Source organism: Ornithodoros turicata, chromosome 10, assembly GCF_037126465.1.
Source record: "Ornithodoros turicata isolate Travis chromosome 10, ASM3712646v1, whole genome shotgun sequence".
Classification (NCBI taxonomy): domain Eukaryota; kingdom Metazoa; phylum Arthropoda; class Arachnida; order Ixodida; family Argasidae; genus Ornithodoros; species Ornithodoros turicata.
The window spans coordinates 24,132,263-24,151,907 of record NC_088210.1 but is presented as its reverse complement, the minus strand read 5'-3'; the positions used below and the strand labels follow the sequence as shown (position 1 = coordinate 24,151,907).

The 19,645-nt window shown below is 45.3% G+C and overlaps 1 protein-coding gene across 6 annotated transcripts in view; it reads right to left on the bottom strand.

Moving 5' to 3' along the window:
• Positions 1–19,645, bottom strand: part of LOC135371141 (pleckstrin homology domain-containing family G member 5-like) — a 250,282-nt gene that overhangs the window by 59,047 nt on the left and 171,590 nt on the right. For all 6 annotated transcript variants that reach the window (XM_064605170.1, XM_064605169.1, XM_064605172.1 and 3 more), the window contains 2 exons: positions 11,591–11,848; positions 6,409–6,503 (listed from right to left, as the gene is read on the bottom strand). In XM_064605170.1, coding sequence (XP_064461240.1) covers positions 6,409–6,503; positions 11,591–11,848 — 353 coding nt within the window. The remainder of the gene's footprint in view (positions 1–6,408; positions 6,504–11,590; positions 11,849–19,645) is intronic.

The following is a 19,645-nucleotide window of genomic DNA, read 5'->3' as shown; positions in this document are numbered from 1 at the left end:
TAGGGGGCGAAACTGTCGCCCTTCTAGTGTGGATAACACGTGGTCCGATGTTTGGAATTGGTAGTTCTTTTTCCGTAATTCTAGTATATATTCACCGGAAGATCACTGGTACGATACTGTCCGGTTCTCCAATGCTCCACTTACTGCAGTAAACGCTGAATAAACGCATAAAAGCAGACGACGCGTCCACACAATGGTAGTTCATCGTTTCTCCGCAGCGTGCCGACACTGCTCGATCTCGGAGCGAATACATCGAACATTTTTCAAATTCGGCCCGTTTTTAGGGGTGCGAGTTATGCACCGAAAAATACGGTAGATCGGGTTTATTGTGATTGGTAAAATGAGGATTCGATTAGTATCCAACCTGTATCGTCAAATTCACATCACCGGGCAACCAGGATTGCTCAATGGCAAGCAAGAGACAATGGACACGAGCAGAAAGCGACAGCAATCAAGAGCCGACGGACGATAGCAGCGTAAGCAGCATCTGCCATCAACCATAAGACGAGGGGGGCTGGAACACTCACGCTGGGACATTCCAAGTATCGGAGCCAAAAAACAAAAGGGCCTCTTTGCGCAAAAATAAATAAATAGGGTTTCGACCACCTCCTTTCTGAGTCTGGCACGGGGCCAAGTCCACGTCTACCGATTAATCAGCTGGCATCGATTGCCGCCTCCGCGGGCTATGCTGCTCTCCTCTTCCTAAACAACGTTGAGATCACGTTGCTCGTGCCAACCAACAGGACGCCGTTACGCCATCACACATGCGTACGGAAGCAACGATGAACGTCGACCCTTGTTTGCTACTCAATCTGTCAACCATGTGCTCTTTCGTTTCTGTTTCCTCCCAACGAAACGTGGATCTCTGTCACTCTGTATACCGCTGTCCTCTTCCCTTTCCATTGGAGGCACGAAATACTAATTATTATTACAAAAAAATTACGTTTTGGTGTAACATTGTTTATTATTATATTTTAAATATTACGTATTCCAGGAACGGTCTCAAAGACAGTCTTTGCAGTCTCAGTAAGGCTTTGCGTGTGCATTCGAGAGCCCAAGAAATACAGTACTCTCTCTCTCGACTGTTTCTTTCCTGGAACGTTAGTGAATAAATAATTGAAATAGTAGCGCGTAAAATAAAGCATATCTAATGAATGATGCGGGTCGAAGGGGAAACGGATCGGGGTTCGTCATGCAGGGAAAGGGATGTATGTGGAAGAGATGATCGTAGTGGTGAGGAGAAGACCACCAACGTGGAGAAAAAAGTTAAAAAAAGAGGGCAATGAGTACTCAGATAATGCTCAGGGCGCAAAGTGTTATGGAAATATAATCGACGTTTCGGAGGAAGCTGCTCTGTCCACAGGATTAAAGGAGCTTCCCTTTAAATTTGAAGGACGAACAGCTTACCAGGGGCAGTTCGAGAATCATTGCCATTGGCCCCTGCAAAATCCAGTGCGATGTTTGGAGTCCACCTGACGGAGGCTATAAGTCTGGAACTTTTTTCTTCAGAAAATATATGTACGTGAAAAAAAGAAGAAAAAAAAGAAAAAAAAAGAAAAGAAAAAACATAGAACGAGGAAATAGCGAAAGACGGGGCTTATTTCACATTATCTATCCACTTTGTTATGAGGAGCAATGGGAGGGTAACTGCATCAGACAGACAAAATACTCTGCTTACAGACGCGAACGATCCAAAGTAAATTTACTCCTCGTAATAATTAAGCCTCAGTGAAGTTTTAAAATCCCCGGTATGCACGTTGCATCTTTTGAACTTCCATCGTTCCAAAGGAAGACACGCGCCCATTATATAAGCGCCGTTTGCTAGGTTTCTAATTAAAAATATCGAGCTCTCTTCTGGATCAATCGCAAGTTTAGAGGGCGTTTTTCTTAAGAGTGGTCAGCCCGGGAGAAACTGGCTCGTTACTTTTTTTACTGCGAGAGAGATTTTGTTTCGTATGTAACACTGCATCAGAATCAATATCCCAACACCCGCTCAAGGCTCATATGACTGTCAAGATAGCCTGCTTTCATGCACATACTGGGACGTGACCCGTGTTCAAAACCCGGAACCGAGAGGGGGGGGGGATATACATAGCAATAAACATTGGTATGGAAAGAGAGGTTAACCAGACTACGGACGGTTTGCTATTCGTTAAAAAAAGCATGACGGTGTAACTGGTGTGACTGGGTATCGGCAACACTGGTCTAATATTGGTCCAGTAGTGGAGCAGTATATTGCCAGTATATCCAGTCAATATTGGGTCAAGATATCAAGATGTTGTACTGCTTGTGGTACGTTAGCTTCTACGCTGCACTGTCAAGCTGACGCATTTTAAACAATATTGCGACGGGGTACATCCAATATTAAGACTCAACTGACGGAGAGCGGATTTTTCCCTCCTAAATACGTGACCTCGGATAGCGCACTCCATCATTGGGCTCAACTAACTAATCGTCATCATCAAAAGATCACCATCAAAGCGCCCACTTTCACGCTTGAATATACGGTTTAGAATCATATACAGCCAGTATTTTCCAATCCAATCCAAATCCAAAGTCTATTATCACTTACTCTACTGACCAGTTTTTGGTTAGTAAAGTTTCTTGGCAACACTTTTGCACCTTGGCCATCCTCCCCAGTAAATTGTAGTCCCCGAGCTGCTATAAACGCAACCTCCCAATACATTTTGCTGGAATCACTCGGTCTTCTTCTCTTATAAGGTCGTTCATCCTAGTTAGACGACTGTCCGAGAGGAGATAGTCCAGCAAGCTTGAACGGTGACACATGCGAAGGATTACGGGTGGAAGGTGGAGCCGAAAGAACACGTCGCACTCACACACAGAAAGGAAAAACACACAGTAAAACACAAAGCCTTGTGTAATCCCTAGCGTGCTACGCCTTCAGAAGATTTTTGGTCCCCCGATGCTTGAAGCGTAAAATGTCTCGCTGTGACAGGAAGAGAGAAGGTGAACTGGAATCTACGAGCAGAGTCAATGATTTAGGGTTAAACTCGGTAAAACCCGTACTTACACCGAGTTGCGTCAGCTTCACTTCGGATAAAAACCGAAAAAGCTACCAAATGAACTTGCCAAAGGGCAAATTCAGCCACCAATACCGGCACTCAAGAACGCTAGGCACTGCGCACTCAGCACAGCTGCTTGGCATGTTCATGTGAAATGAACATTTTTATTAATTTTCACCCGATATTGCGCGCGCGATTCTACCCTATATTACACCTCCTGAACCCGATTTTTGCCCAAATTTTCTAAAAAGACAGAACGCAAAAACAAACAAGTCTGAGTGTACTTATACTGTCGACTGCTGCAAAAGTCTCCAAGCTTTATTGCCAGTTGCAGTTCCAAAACTGCACTGCACTACTGCATTGTAGTTTAATCCGAGAGACAAAGTCATTACAAGAAACGTTATCTCTGTGAATTAAGATGCCAGCAGCTAGGTACCTTCCTTTTAACTGATGCGACACACAAGGAGATCTTGCGTACCTCTTTCACCAAGAAATATCCAAATGCTAACCGTTATCCCTAATCCGGTTTCGCAACAGGTCCCGATCCTTGTTTGTAGCGGTAAGGCGCAGTGTACTGGGACCTCAAGTGCGACAAATTTTGTTTTACATAACGAGCTCACGCGTTCCGCGAGGCAGGCACAGAGGGAAAAAATCCTGTTACCGAAAGCCGAGTGTATTACGCGTCGTTTGACATAGGGGTTGCGTAGCAATCCCCTTGGGGAATTATAGGAAACGGCACAAGTGCTGGCTGCTCCGTTTTGTTCGAACGCGCACTTTTGCGCGGCTTCGTGTCGCTTTTATTCGATTAGCAGTTTTCGCAGCGCCCTCTTCCCACGATTTGGCAAACAGGGGCGTATTACGGTACGGCAGTCCTGCGCCACCTCACCTATACTCTCAAATCAAAATAGGGGATAAGTGTGAATTCGTGTGAATGGACATCCGCGTCAGAAGACATCAGTCCCAACGCAAGACATTGCGGGCCGCACTAACTCGTCTGGACAACAGAGCTTTCTCCATAGAGAAGGTCTTGGGGACGTGGGACGCCAACCAGAGAGACGCCGCATTCAAGGCTCTCGTAGGCTTCATCTCAAGTTGTTCTCTTGATGCTCAGTACTAATTCATCTGTACGCGACGCCCTGGTTCCTGTGTGGCGCGATCCTCTGACGGTCATGTGCCCGTGAACACTGCGCCGTACAGACTAGCCTAGCCTAGTCATCTCACTCTTTTTTTTTTTGTTTTGTTTTTGTTGTGTTTTGCTTTTTGTTTTGTTTTTCTCGGAGTAACAGAACTTGTCAGGTGACAAGTTCAACCTCTCCGTATTATTTTTAATCCGTCCAACTCCAACATCCGCGTGTGCTTCGCTTGCACCCTCACATTTGCATGCATCTATTTTCGCCAAAACGGGTCATGCTGTCTGTAAATCATACCTAAAAGAAAAAGAAAAAAAATATATAGAGAGAAATATTTTTATAAATTCTGTGTTAGCGCCGCGAAGCAACTGTGGCTATGAGCGGCGTACTGATGTGGACAGATGGAGAGAGGACAGCAGGAAGGAGTGGGGGACGAACAGGGGGAGGGGGTTTGTATGCGCCCTGGGCCGACTTCGTGGGAAACTGTGCCGACGTTCGTCTGGAAAGTCTTCGGAAAACCCCGGGAAAACCTCAGACAGCACAGCCGGTGGTAGGATTCGAACCCACCACCTTCCCAGTCTTCAGCACGACCTTGGCTACCACAAACGAGCGGGACGCCTTAACCCACTCGGCCATGCCGCTGGCAAGAAAGAGAGAGAGAGAGAGAGGCAGGCTATCTCTGTTGGAGAAGTACGCGTAGTTTTCGGTGTACAATATCCCCTAGTGACTATTAACTTTATGTATTAATCTACATAAGTTTAATAATGATTAAAAGTTAGCTATTTACTTTGATGCGAACCTGCATTCCGAAAAATATATCACGGTCCTTTCAACTCTGCTCCTACAAAAACTGTGCGTTCCTTATTTACATGCAACGATGTAAAAGAACAGATGCACCGGATTTTCTTCCCCGGAATTCTTTGATAAAAAAAGCGACGAAGATGAAGATGCACATGTCGGGCCAAGGGCTGGGAACTGATACACCGCATTGTGTCTCCGTTCGAAATATGCGCATATATGACGCGACACCTGATACACAGATGTATGCCTTTCTATATGGACCAGAGCTACGGCGCCGGCTTGATATATGGGGAGTGTTCTGCCCAACCGTGTACTCTTCTTACCGCATTACTTCTAGCACAACAGGCCTTTGCATGTGAGCAAGCAGCGGGCTGGACGTTACGTAATATGGCTGCCGTGTGGAAAATGGGAGGATGTGCTCGTATAATATACAACGGGCGCCATACGCGTCACGCATGAAGTGTGCCTGGCTTTCAAAGGACGAGACACGCAAAACTACCTTTGCGTTAGTTTTGTTTCAAATGACACTATACGTACCAAAAAGAATTAGCTTCCTTTTATGCAAACCTCGTTCAAGGTCTCGGCACACCAAAATATAAAGATCGTCATAAACATTAGGGAGTTTTAGGAAATCGTAAGAGCCCTCCTATTCCGACCCTGTATCGCCGTCAATCAATCAGATATCAGCGACGTGATGTCAGCCACTTCAAAGGAATCAGGCGATTGGCTTATCATGTTTTCGGAAACGTTATCGTGGTGGTGGTGGTGTTAGTGAAAGGGCTCGCCGTTGTGATTACGATGTGATGTGATGTGATTACGTTATCGTGAAACTTCTACGTTGTGATAAAACTCCCTATATTATGCACTTCCGCGAAATAGTTTCGGTTTCTCCAGGAGTACAGGTGACGCCACCACGCGCTCTTGCGTCTCTTTCCTAGGAACAGCGCACGCACGCACACGCCCGGTCTCCGCCCTCCGCACCACGTTGGAAGGCTGCCAGCAGTTGTGGCGAGGAAACGGAAATCGACCGTAGAGGAGCAGTGTTGCCCGACGCGGATGGCAGATTGCACACACTGTGTATGACGTTACGTACTTCACAAAAAAATTAATTGATTTTACGATACGTCCACGCCACATAAAGAAAAAAAAAACACTTTGTGACACGTAGATTACAATGACATAATTAGGGATATAGGATTATTATATAGGTATATAGGATAGGACCAGCAGGTACCAGCTTTAGCCAGTAGAGGCGCTTTAAGTCCGGATGCATCAATTGAGCTGTGATGATGTGATGTGATAAAGAAAAAAAAAAGGGGGGGATGTGAGTTACGACGACGTTGAACTGGCTATCCCAGTACGCTTACACAGAGAAAGTTCAAACAGATGAGCGAGTTAAAATGATGGAGTTCAACATGTAGATCAAAACTTTCAACCAAGCGAGCTGTACTCACCTTAAAATGACTCCTTTAATGGCAGGAATGGCTTCGAACTGTTGATCCCCATAATCATCTTCTAAGGTGATGCTCACGTATTCTTGGCTCGGTACCTGCGAATAGCGAATAAGGTACTTTAGGCCGACTGTAGAGGATGCAGTTCCAACGGATGGCATTCAAAACTGCCTCCGAAGTCTGACAACGATATAGGAAATTTTGTCTGGAAAGAGGAAGCAATCTCGCAACAACCAAAACTTTTCTCCCTACGTGAAATCGGCTTGACATTGGCGTAAGAACGGCAAGCTTATCATGCTGCAGGCGAACATACTTTACGCCCCCCCCCCCCCCCCCCCCCACACACACACACTTCCTGATGTCTCAAAAGGGGACCCATCACTTATTACTTGCGAAAGGTTTCAACGACACGCGCGTTCGCTCAAGTTTTGTTATAGAACTTTCACCCAAACGGTGTGAAATCTCTGCGGCAAGAAGATCAGTTTCTGATCCAACATTGCGTGGTCCTTCAGAATATTGATCACCTGCCAACACCGTCTCAGGTGCACATTTCTGATGCACCGCGCTGAAATCCCGTCTGCGTCACTTCGCTTAAAGTCCGGTCTCTATGGACGTGTCTCAGGCACATGATGGGGCGCTAGCGGGGAGGTTAACCAGGTGAAGGATGTCGTCGCTGTTTGCGCCAGATGCTGACAGCTTTTCGGTTTTTCAGAGTAGGAAGTAGTGGGGGTCAGGAGGGGGTTAGTATGCGTCCTGGGCCGACTTCAGGGGGAACTGTGCCGACATTCGTCTCGAAAATCTGCCGGGAAATCCTCAGACAGCACAGCCGGTGGCGGGATTCAAACCCGCGTCACCTCCCAGTCTCGGCGCGTGGAACTATTTTGTAAATGTGGCATGTAATATGTAAATGTGGATTGTACATACATGTATGTATTTAAGCAACATAGAAAAAAGATCGAGGGGAAGGCACCAAGAAGACGGAAATATGCGAGGAATAAAGAAACAGTCTATATACAGGGAACATTCCTCGTCGCTTCTCCTACGAGAGAGTTTCAATGCACAAATATATGCAGAGAGGAATCAATAGAGGCGGCTGTGGATGGTGGTGTGGAAAAATGCGGAGGTCTGGAGGCGGGAAATATACATCACTTGGAACTTCGACTTGTCGAAGTTATTTTATTTTTTTATATTTTTTCTACCTGCCGTTTCTCATATGCCCGTTTTCCTCCAGTTTGTGCCTGTAAAGGCTGCTTCACCTGCTGTTGAGAAAGCATGCAGGAAAGGTAGTCGGAAGACCCGTTGTCGCCGTGAGCATGTTCCCGTAATGCTCTAGTGCACCCTCTGTTGAGCGACCGATAACTACTACGCAGCAACGGTTGCTGCGAATTTGGATGGATTGATTGAAAAAAGAAAAATATTGAGATGCGAGTTGAGTTGAGTTGATAAGAAAAAAAAAAAAAAAATGGAGAAATAGGCACTCATTACGAGAGCCATCTACTCCAGATCACTTAGAAAAACAAAAATGGCTAACTGCAATAAGAACAATGAGTGACAAAGACACTCAGTCAGTCACTCCCACAGTGTCCACACACACTGTCAGTCACACAGTGTCCACCAAATTGGAGTCCGCGCAAAATCGCACAAATGCCTGCATGGCGTGGAACTGATGGTCGGGTGTCCAAGGGCCCACATGTGAATTTCGAAAATTTTAGCACCCTATATGTATTGGTTGATGCAGGAAATGCGAATTAGAATTCCCACTCGAACGGGTGACGTTGGCTTTGAGGCTTTACATCAATTCATATTTCTGGCAAGTCATTGTATACAAACGGTCTGTCGTCGTAGCTCCGGAGGTATAGTGGACGGTATCAAGGGGGGGGGGGGGGAGTATATGTTTATTAATACAAAAGGAGATGTGGGGGGATGAAGGGGTGACTACTCGACTACAGTTTTGCCGACTCAGGCGTAGCAATGTTGGAAATGGGAAGAAAGTAAAACATGAAAAGGTATATCGATTCCGGCTATTGTACAGCGCTTGAAGCTGAATGCTAAGGTAAAGGAGTAAAAATAATAGAGAAATAGTAGCAAAAATAATTCAAGAAAGATATCTTTGACAAGGACTCTGATCAGCTGCAGGTACCCAAAACAAAAAGCCAAAGTACTTAATGAAAAAGATCCCAAACGTAAAGGGCCAAAATACTTTGTTCGTCCCGATATCTGTGAGAAATGATATCAGAGTACCAATGCATACAGCAAAGTTATGCGTGACTCCGCCGTATGAACAAATATGGACAAAGTGTGTGGCAACTGCAAGTAAGCATTGTTGAGCACCGAACAGTGTTATTGCAGAGAAGGGCACACACTTCTGTGGTCTCCAAGCTGAAGATAGAGTGAATGGATTGCGCTTCATAAATATTGCGCGCGACTCCACCACAACTGTATTATGCAGACGAGCCAAATAAAAAAGGCCAGTTACCGCGGGAGCGTTCCCCTAACCACAAGTGGCGAGATATCTCTTAGATGACGTGCGATGTTCCCCTTCGTCTGATGGCTCCACCCAGACCGCGAAAGTTATTTTTAGCAACCGCTCAACAAGTATTCGCCAATACATCGCGAGGTCATATAACACCCTTCGCGTCCATTAAGCAACGCCCGCCCTGCTCTTCCAGGGGGTTTAGGGAGACGACGCGTAAAAATAACACAACTCTCTCTCAGCGAGCTGGCAATAAAATTGGGCACAGTATTTTTTTTTTTCAACTTTCCGCCGTGAAATGGCCGTAAATGATGTGCCGTAGGGTGTCACGAAAGAAAAGAAGAAGCAAGGAAGAAGAAGAATAAAGAAAAGAAGGAAGGAAGGAACTAAAACGAAACAAAAGGATGCGAAGAAATTGTCGCACGCGAGGAGGAAGAAGAAAAGCCTAGCGTGACTTTTAACGGAAAATCTCCGTACTTTCAATTTTTTCTTTGCATTTTTATTTATTTGTCTTTCTTTCAGCACATCGTGTGCGGGCCTGCCTGCTATGGGAGGAAAACGCGATTCGTGCCAACCGCATCAAAAATTCAATCGCCGCCACTTTCCGTGCCTGCATTTCTTTACATCTTGTCACTTCCTATTGGTTTCTTGCGCGTATAAATACGGGGAGGCTAGCAGACATGCGAAGAAAAAATAGCGCCATATTAAATGTGAACGACCATCGTCTAAAACATCAGTCACGCTAACACGCCCCCCTGGGGAAAGGAGGCAGGGGTATACGCTGCTGCGTTTTTGCAGCGCTGTCGGATGCACCGCTACGCAACAGTGGCTATGAACCGTTGTAGCCTGCGACGGATGGAGGGAGGACAAAGATAGGAAAGTGTGTACGCGTTCTGGGCCGACTTCGCGGTTGACTATGACAATATTCGTCTAGAAAGTCCTGAGCCTGTGACTGCGCCTCTTTTCTTTCACTCTTTTCGTTTTTTCTTTCTTTTTCTTCTTTTTATTTTTCCCTTTTTGTAAGCGGGAATAGCAAGTCGGCTTCTGGAGCCAGGCTAACCTTTCCCCTCTTTCTTTGTTCTTTTATTTTTTGCAATAAACCTATATCCCCCCCCCCCCCTATTGAAATGGAAGATGGGACAAGTTTGTATCGTTGACTAGGTGAGTCACGGTGAAGTCAGGTAAAGTCTGAAGCAAATAGCCTAAATACAGCAGCAGCCTTTGCTTTAAAGTCTCAAAGGTCCAAGCCTCAAAGCTGAAAGCCCTTTGCTCGGATATTACTTTCCCGGTGTCGCTTACAATATAAGATCATAACACCTCATGATCTACGCTTTCCTGCTTCCAGCGCGCAATAAATAGATGGGAAAGTAAAAATTGGGAAAACGCACGCTTATATTCAATAAGAATACAGTGGTTGCTGCAAAAATGACAAAAATGAATTTTAAAAATCCAATTATTATTGAAGCGCAGGCGTCCACTAGTCATCTGGCAGTGCTGCAAATCTGCAACATAATCACTGTACCTCACCAGCCTTTCAGTCAGATTTTTCCTTTCTTCTTCTATTTTTTTTTCTTAAAGGAATAGCAAGTCGGCCTACGCCTGACTAATCTTTCCTTTCCCTTTCGTTTTTTTCAATAAACATACCCCCCTTTTTTTCAATCTGATTTGCTTCCACTCGATGAAAGAAACAGGCGTCTGTTCGTTAATGGTCCATTTCTTTTCTTTTTTTATCATTAATGTATACGCCTGCGGCAAATGTTTCTCGGTCGCTTTTCTTTTTCACAAAACGAAAATTTTCGAAAACAGCTTCGATGATTACGCTGGCTGGCAGGCGTCGGTCGAGCGCTGGATTTGGCGGTTTCTGGCCATTGAACGAAAAGGGAAATGTCAGTTATTTACGAAGTTGCTCGTTACATAATATTGCTGGTGCAGCTTTATATATTAGTGTTGAAAGAATATCGCGAAGAGTTTAAACCTTTGGAACTTCAAAAAGATTACGAAAGGGAACGTTTAATTATACAAGATGGCACAAGGTTACCGGATTAAGGCAGTTAAAAGCGTGCATATGCCAGTGGAAACCAATAAATTAAACTTGAAATAAATCTAGAACAACGAAGCACCAATAAAAGAATAATGAAACATTTAATTACGAGTGTTCGTGCACAGTCTGCATGAAAGCTCGCAATTAAATGTTTTATTTGTGATTCGTTGTTCTTCATTTATTTCAAGTTTAGGATTGTCAAAAACTATCAAAGAAAAGGTAGAGTAACTCTATCCATGCCTATAGGAAAAAGCATCTGTACTTGAGAGATGGTTTACAATGAACAGGACTGTATACGGATGGTAGATTGCGCGCAATATGTAACGTCATATTTCTCAAACTTATAAATAAATTAATAAATGAAATGAAAATATTAAGAAGATTAAATAACAATTAAATGAAACTAAATAAAACAATTAAAAATTAAATATGCGTAAATAAAATAAATAAAAATAAATGTACATAAATAAAATCAATAAACAAAAAAATCTGTTATACATTTTACTACAACTGCGCATCACTTTTTAGGAAACAGTATTTTCGAAGAATACAATGGGAAACACGTCGACTTGCGATAACATGCCTATATATTAAGTCGGATTCTCGAAAAACACGATATTTAGTCCGAAGTGACTGGTTAATTTGTAATCTAAATATTCACATGTACTCACCCTGTTGGTGGTCCTGAGTAGCCTTCTTTGCGATACCGCAGAACTGGACTCGTCAGGCACAGACAGGCGGTCTGGCGAAGGAGGAGGTGGCAATAGAGGTCCACTGCCCCCCGTTGCCCCTGCGTGCAGCAGGGGTGGAGGTCCCGCTCCTGCATCCGAAGGGCTGCTCCCTCCGCTTGCTTCCTGCTCTTCCTTCCGAACCATAGAGCCGCCAGAATCTATGCAGTCGATCTGCGTCAAGCTCTTGCTACGGTGAGCCTGCAAAAATGAGTAAATAAAAATGTTATATATGAGCGCGCTGTACAAGCTTCGTTCGGTAACTGAAGACAGCACAACGAAATTCCTTAAAACTGCCCAAGCTGTGCAACATCTTGGCCCGATATTGGCTGGGTACTGGCGATACTGGTCCACTATTGGACCGATATTGGACCAGCGTTGCAAATATTGGGTAGTTTTTAGGCGTTTCGTCGGGGTCCAACATCTCGGCCGCACACACGCACACAAACACACATAAATGGGATGATGATGTGGTGGGTCATCTCGGCCAAATATTGGCAAAGCTGGGCCATTATTATAGTAATCGTGGACCAGTATTGCCAATATTGGGCCAAGATATTTAGACCACGACCAAATTCCTACAAACTATACCCAACGTTGGCAATTTTGCGTGAGACCGACGAATGTGGAATACTGATTGGATATCGGCGATACTGGACCCATATTGGACCAGTATCGCCGATATCCGCCCGATATTGGACCGAGGTATTGTGCAGTTTGGGTACCTTCACAAAACCCACGACGGCCGATTATAGTACTGCTATAAATGTATGACTTCGGGGCCAATGTCTCCGTGGCGCAACACTTTTGCGTGACCACATTGGCCGATCTCGCGCATTTCCTAACGAGTTCTGCCGCCCCAGCTTGCTCTGCCCATCAATAAAGACATCTCGGAGATTACCTAACGTCGCTTCTCAGAAGCGCGCTTCCATCAGTCCGCTGTGCAACAAACAGAAAGCCTGTCGGGATCTGGCCAGGTGCTAAGGGGAACGTAAAGGGCGTTGATCCGCATAACGCGACTGTGGTCGTAATCTGCGTCGGGCCAAACAAGAAGAATACGACGTCGGCGTATCGTAAGAAAAAAGAAAAGTTGCGGGGCTCCTATGTGGGCCCTATAACGGCTATATACGACGATCTCGTTTCAATGATGCACAAGATATGGTTGCTGACGCGTTGCAGACAGGCGTTGCTGAGATGAATCGGAGGGTCAGCATGGAGCATCGCGTGTACACAGCATTTTCCTACACCTTTCAGGTGTAAACGTCTTGTCATATCGCACACACCTTTGTGGTGTAAGGCTTACACCATGCAGAAATGCAGTAAAACGTTCTTCTAAATAACGTATTCTACAAAACAAAAAAAAAAAAAAAAAAACGAACACACACTTTCAAAAGGCATATATTTTAAAGACAATATCATTTCAGGTGGTCCACACCATTTAAAACGCTGTTTCACGCGGGCGGCAATTGAAAGCGGCATTTTCAACACCGATATTACAGTTGGGATGAAAGGTTCTGATGTTGCTCTCATGAAGCTGCAATAAAAGCCGTCAGAAGAGTCATCCAACACATTCGACGTCCTAATGCATAGAAAGAAGTCCGATTGCTGTTCGATACAAATCTGTCGTGTTCAGCGTGTTGAGTTTCCAATGCTGACAGGACGATTATCGCTAAATCCGCTTTCTGGCGGTCTCGCATTCAGAGACTATAAACGTGTCGAGTGGGAGAGACGCGTTTTATTCGAAGCCAAATCTGCCAGTACCCTATGTCCAACTGGGACCAGCACCACAATACGACTGTCCTATCGGTTTATGAATTGAATAGGAAAATGGGCTGTGACTTTCAGCATTGTGTCGAACACGTTCAAACGCGGCAGCTTTGCAGGGCCATTGTTGACGACAAATATTTGTCGAGAATCTTTTTTGAAGTTTATATTTTTTTAAATTTATATTTCAATTGAAAGGGTGTCGACGCCTGTGAACTCCTTTAATTTGCTTTGTATTCTTACTACGGTGGTCACACAATTTCAGCGTGCACTGTTAAAACAAAACTTCGCCACATATAGCACCGTTCGGCAATAATATCGTTCTGCCTCTTGATTCGTTGAAACGAATTGATTTGTAACAAATCAGGAGAGAGAACCATGCGTATTCCAAACGACGACTGGCTAGTAGCGTGTCACGTGGCCAGCGTGACCCGCGTTCGGGTCCAGACACTGGCTGTGATGTCTGGGTGTTTTCTCTAGGTTTTAAGTTTCCTGTGAAGTAGGCCCAGGACGCATGATCCCCCCTGCGATACTTTGCCCACTTGAGCGTGGCAGACTACGGCAAGCAGTTTCATCATCATCATCACCACCACCACTACCACCTCTGCATTAAGAGGACGACATCCAGCCCACTCGAAGCCAACAACAACAACAACCTTATATGGAGATGATAGATGAGGAGTTTCATCGCCACGGGCGATACTGTACCCCAGTGCTGGTGGTGATGTGAGGAATGAAATAATGAGCCCCTTCACAATAAGGATAAGGCTAGGCACCAACCAATTTTGAGAGAGAGAGAGAGAGAGAGAGAGAGAGAGATTCTAGCTGACTAAGAGACCCGGAGAAGCCAAGCCAAAGCAGCTGTGGAATATTCCTTATTAGCGACGTGTGATACCAACACACGCTGGTATTTACCGATGGCTCCGTCGACCACCGCACCAAAAGTGTCACCTGCGCCCACGACGTTCCAAACCTATTTCCTGGCAAGGGTAATGTCTGCGGTACCCAATTTCCTCCACTACTGCAGAACTGCTGGCAATACTGCATGTAGCAGCTGCATGTCATCCAAGTCCAGGGTCATCAACAAGGCGGTCATCCTCACTGGCTCCAGCAGCGCAATTCAAAAAGTTACGAACCCTACATGAGCCAACATGCTGGCACGCTGCGTCAGAAGGGGGGGGGGGTATGTTTATTGAAAAAAAAAAAAGGTTAGTCAGGCATAGGCCGACTTGCTATTCCTTCCATAAAAACACACAAAAGGGCCTAAGAGGCTGGTCGAGAGGCCGGTGGCACGGAGAAAGCTCAAGAGGGTAGTCGTAACTGCTCCCTGGTTGTGCAGGACCGGACCGAGCAGGGTGGCCAAAGGGACATTAGGGTAGCCAAGTTGTCGCAGGTGGCGTTGGAGGATGAGTTTTTCTGAGACGTATCGGTTGCAGGATAGGAGGCAGTGCTCAATGTCGGCTTCCACACAACAAGTTGCGCAATTGGGGGAGTTCGTCTGGCGCATTTTATACAGGAGTGAGGGTGTCCGTGCAACATTCATTCGAAGACAGTGGAGGAGTGATTCTTCAGCTCTATTGCAACGGCATGCAATAGTAAAGTCCTGCAGGGGGTCAATGAGACGTACGAAAATTGTGATATGAGGTAGAGTCCGCTCGGAACTGCCGGGTACGGATACAGCGCCACCGGCGAATGTGCAGGGAGCAGGCAGAGATCGTTAGGGGCAGAGGGGTGGCAGGGAGACCTCTGTTAGATGTTGCGTGTCTTGCTATGCGTCAGAAGACTATGTGGTCAACTGTCATCGAGTGACGCTGAGGTTTCTCTACAGTGGATCCCCTCGCATGTTTGGATCAGCGGCAACGAAAATGCTGACCGTCTGGCCATGGCTGGTATATATGACCGATATGAGGTACCGTCAAGATATAAAGATATGGGAAAATATATTATATGGGACATATATATGGGAATATACCGTCAAGATATATGGGTTGCGACGTCCGTCGCAACCCATATCTGCCAATCCCCGATGACAGCGACCAACATATGTTCGTCACAGACCTACTCCAAGCAGAGCACCCTGGTGGTGGTGGTGGCACTGCCAAAAGAGCTCGCCGCTGTCGGCCTCACAGAAGAGCGCAACGTCACGACTCTGGGGGAGTGTACGTCCTCGGCCGACTTCTATTGCTGGAATCCATGATATCATGGCAAACCGTCGGTCAGGACTACCAACGACTGGGATCCCACGGAAACTCCAAGCAACGGTTTACTGGCTCCGAACCGGGTCAGCGCTCTCTCAGCGCTCTCTAACTCGTTGCTTCTCAAAATTGGCGGTGTGAATGATGCGAATTGCAGGCACTGCCATAAGCCTGAAACCATCGAGCAGATCCTAAACGACTGCAGCGCTTACGAAGAGGCGCATCAAAAATTTATTGCGGACTGCAAGGACGATACCCTGCATGAGGAGCGATCATCCGAAGTGTCGACTGCTAGCTAGCGACGCTTCAAGCACTTTAAACCTTTCTCTCTCCCTCGCTCTCTCTTTTATACATTTGTACGTGTACTTCTTGCGTATTTTACATATACTTTCGCGTTATTCTATACATTCGCAATTTATACATTTAGTGAGAGCACAGCGCCGAACTATTTTGATGCTCTGAATACTAAGAGGTGCAGCAGTTTCTAGCGGTTGTGTCGGACCTTTTTGAAGTTCACTTAATTGAAATATGGCAGCTAGTCGTCGAAAAAGCCAGACGGCGGCAGGGTTTGAACCACGTATCTCTCCATTGCCGGTCAAGTGCGTGTTCATTTAATTCACGAGTGAATACATATATGGTATCCACTCCCTAACGGTTTCTTTTTTCTCTTTTTTTGCTTCAAAAATTCGCACTCGAATTGCTCGAATCGAAGCGGAAACACTCAATTCATACACGAATGTAGTTCCGCTAATGTGACGAGTAATTATGATTTCTTTCCTTATTTATTTTTCTTTTAACCTATACGCCCGAATGGACACGAACTGTAATGAGCGGCCAAGCGAGTAAGGTGTTTGCGCGTATTGATACATACAACGAAAAGAAAACATCGACCGGTGACGACATTAGCAATCTCATCCTAGCTCCCGCCTTAATGATAGCCCGTGTGTTGTCAGCCGTTTACACGTCTCTCGTTTCCTCTGGCAGTATTCGATTTTCTTTTTTTTTTTTTCTCGCGGGGCTGATGTTTACTCGATCGCTGAGGAGGGTTCTATATTCCTCCCTGATTGATTCCCGATAGGAACTGTAAGATCCCCTCAAAAAAGGCGGTCGCGATCTCAACCTCCATACATATCGGCAGAGAGGAAATAATTGGAATAAGGTATCGACACCAGAGGGTAGCCCTTCGAGCGCTCCGCTGTTTGCGCCAGATGGTTTGTCAAAAAGAAGAAGAAGAAGAAGAAGAAGAAAAACGGGGGAGTGGGGGAGGGGACGTCTATCGATTTGAGGACGAAATGTTAATACATTTCGGTGGATGAAAAGTGCAGAAAAAAGCTCTTCAGAAGCGACAAGAATTCGGGTACCATGCACCCGTCTCGCAACTCCAGCGCACGCGGTAAATTATTGTGAACAAGTTGTGTGGATACCGGCTTAAAATTTAATACGTTGCGAGGGTGCAGAGCACGTGAATGCTCTTACGTTTCAACGTGTAAGGTGACGAACTTACGGTCGCGGTTTGCGAAATGTACGATTATCAAACAGGAAATAACGAGATGAAACTGCTCGTATTATTCCTCTAATATAATTAAGTGCAACGTATAGCCCGTGATCTAGGACGTTATCAACCGCACCTAGCAATTAAAAAGGTTACAGTATTAGTAAAACACGGTAAAATTAGCATGGGACGCTTTGAGCGAGTCACCAAACGTTACTGAGTCGTGACCCTATTTCGACGCTTGTCTAGAAATTCATTCAGCGTCACATCATTGCGGGCCGTGCTCACAGCCTATCACATCACAACCCCCAACACCATAGCTCATCATTCGGCATCAATATCATGGCCCGTCACATCATTCTCCATCATGTGATGGTGAATGATGTCGATGACAGACATCATAAGTGGATTGGATTGGATTGGATTGAACTGAACTGGACTGAGAATAAAAATAATATGGAGTTTATAGCTGCACGAATGTGGAGACGACAATTCCAAAACGTTTGCAGTCGCCCAGGTTGCGACGTAGACGTAAGAATCTCCTTTACCCTTTTGTCGGCACGGGTGACTGAGCTACCATGATCACCTTTTTTATCTGCAACTCGAAAAAAAGAAAAAGAAAAGAAAACGTGATCCTGTCAACTGGATCCGAATCCATACAGAGGTAAACACATATATACCTTCAAAGCTCTTTGGCCTCGATAACACCGTCGCGAAAAAGCTAATCACAACTAGGGCCCGCTGAATACAAAAGACCATATCGAATTCTTAAGGTCAGTGGTGACCGTGTTTTGATTTCCCTTTCCAGTTCCTCGGTCGATACGGGAGGGCAAAGGCAAGAGAGAAAAAATGAGGGATCAAAAATAAAATGGCGAACACATGGACATTCTTGGCGTCTCTTGGCTTTTATTGCACCTCGTGCGGTGAAAAACGCATCTGAGCTGGAGATGAAGCAGACTGGAAGGAAGGAGGGAAAATAGGAAATAGGAATTCCGGCTCCTCATCGTCACCAAGTTATGACAAACAATAGGAGCTGCTTTGCGTTGTCTAGGTGGCGGCATTCGGTCTTCTTGTGGGATGTGTACGAAGTATGTGCGTAGTATTATAGGTTCAGCTGCTGTGTCTTTATCTCTCTCTTTCTTTTTTTGTGCCAGGTTTCTGTTTTTATTCTTTTTTCTCGAGATGTTCAATAGGGTTAGACAGGACCTCCTGCTTTTCTTTTTTCATTTAGCACCATGCAGTCACTGTCTCAGGCAGCGCGCGATATCGACCAAATATTGCCGCTAGGCCGGTCTCATTGGGCCTACGGAAGCTCAATCAATCCAATCCAATCCAATCCGGAGCGGAGCTTTATTGGTGTTATCTTGCACTGAACAGAACAAGACTGCATTATGTTGCAAAGCGACCAGAGTACAAAAGCTATTGGAGCTTGAAGCCATGTCCCTCATATCATTCAGGGCGGAAACTGAGGGGGGGGGGGGGGGGGGATACAATGAGAACACTGAGATATGTACTTCACATGTGTGTGGATATGAAATAAAAACACGCGAAATTTTACATTAACACTTTCACGAAACGGTTTCGCTAGAAGCAGTATAACAAGATGGTCGAGAAAAATGTTACATCCGTTGCCTGCAACCGATTCTTTTGTTCTCTTCCCACTGAACTCGCACACAAAGGCGTGGATCCAATCCAATTCAATCCAACCCAACCCGCGACTGCGCACTCGCATGAATGCACGTGCAACAGGATGAACCACGTGATGTTTCGAATTTACGGAGCAACTCTCGCTTGCATCCCAATCGTTTAGCTAAGAGCAATGCCGTGAAGCAGCCGACCTGTGGGCGTTCCTATGAATATGGGAACGAATATGCAACCATGGAGTACTTAATAAACGATGAGCGTAGCAATGCACGCGGATAACAGATAGGAGTTTCCTCGTAAACGTGATGACTCAGAATACGTCTAGGATCGGTACATTCCCAGAGCGCACCACGAACACCAAGCCACTCAGCTGCACTCCTCATGCAACGGCAATTCTAATGAAACGCCGCGTTCAATTTTTCACCCCATCCCAAGGGAAACTATCGCTGTGCTCGGGTATTTCTACGAAGGAGGAGCGCCCGTTTCAGATGCCATGTAGCGGGGAGGGAATTGCTTCCCACATACCGTTACAATTGTTTCGGCGCTTCAACATTTCTTGCAAAAAAAAAACAAAAAAACAAAAAAAAACAACTTTATTGTTTAACAAACAACTGTATTGCGAGATGAGAAAACTTTATTGTGAGCAGTTATGAGGAAATTCTCCTCGTTATGTGAATGTTATTAACAGTTTATTGTCAGAACCGTGATGTAGACATATCTGCTCAATATGATCATTTTTTTCAAAGTCATTAGTTTTGCTTTGATTATCTAGTTTAGATGCGTATACGAAGAGGGGAGTCAAGTCCTGTAGATCACATAGTGTCGGCTTCTGTATTTTGTTTATATTATCTAGTTTACTACGTGTTTCCCTTAGCACTTGATGTCATGCCCTAATGTATTTTG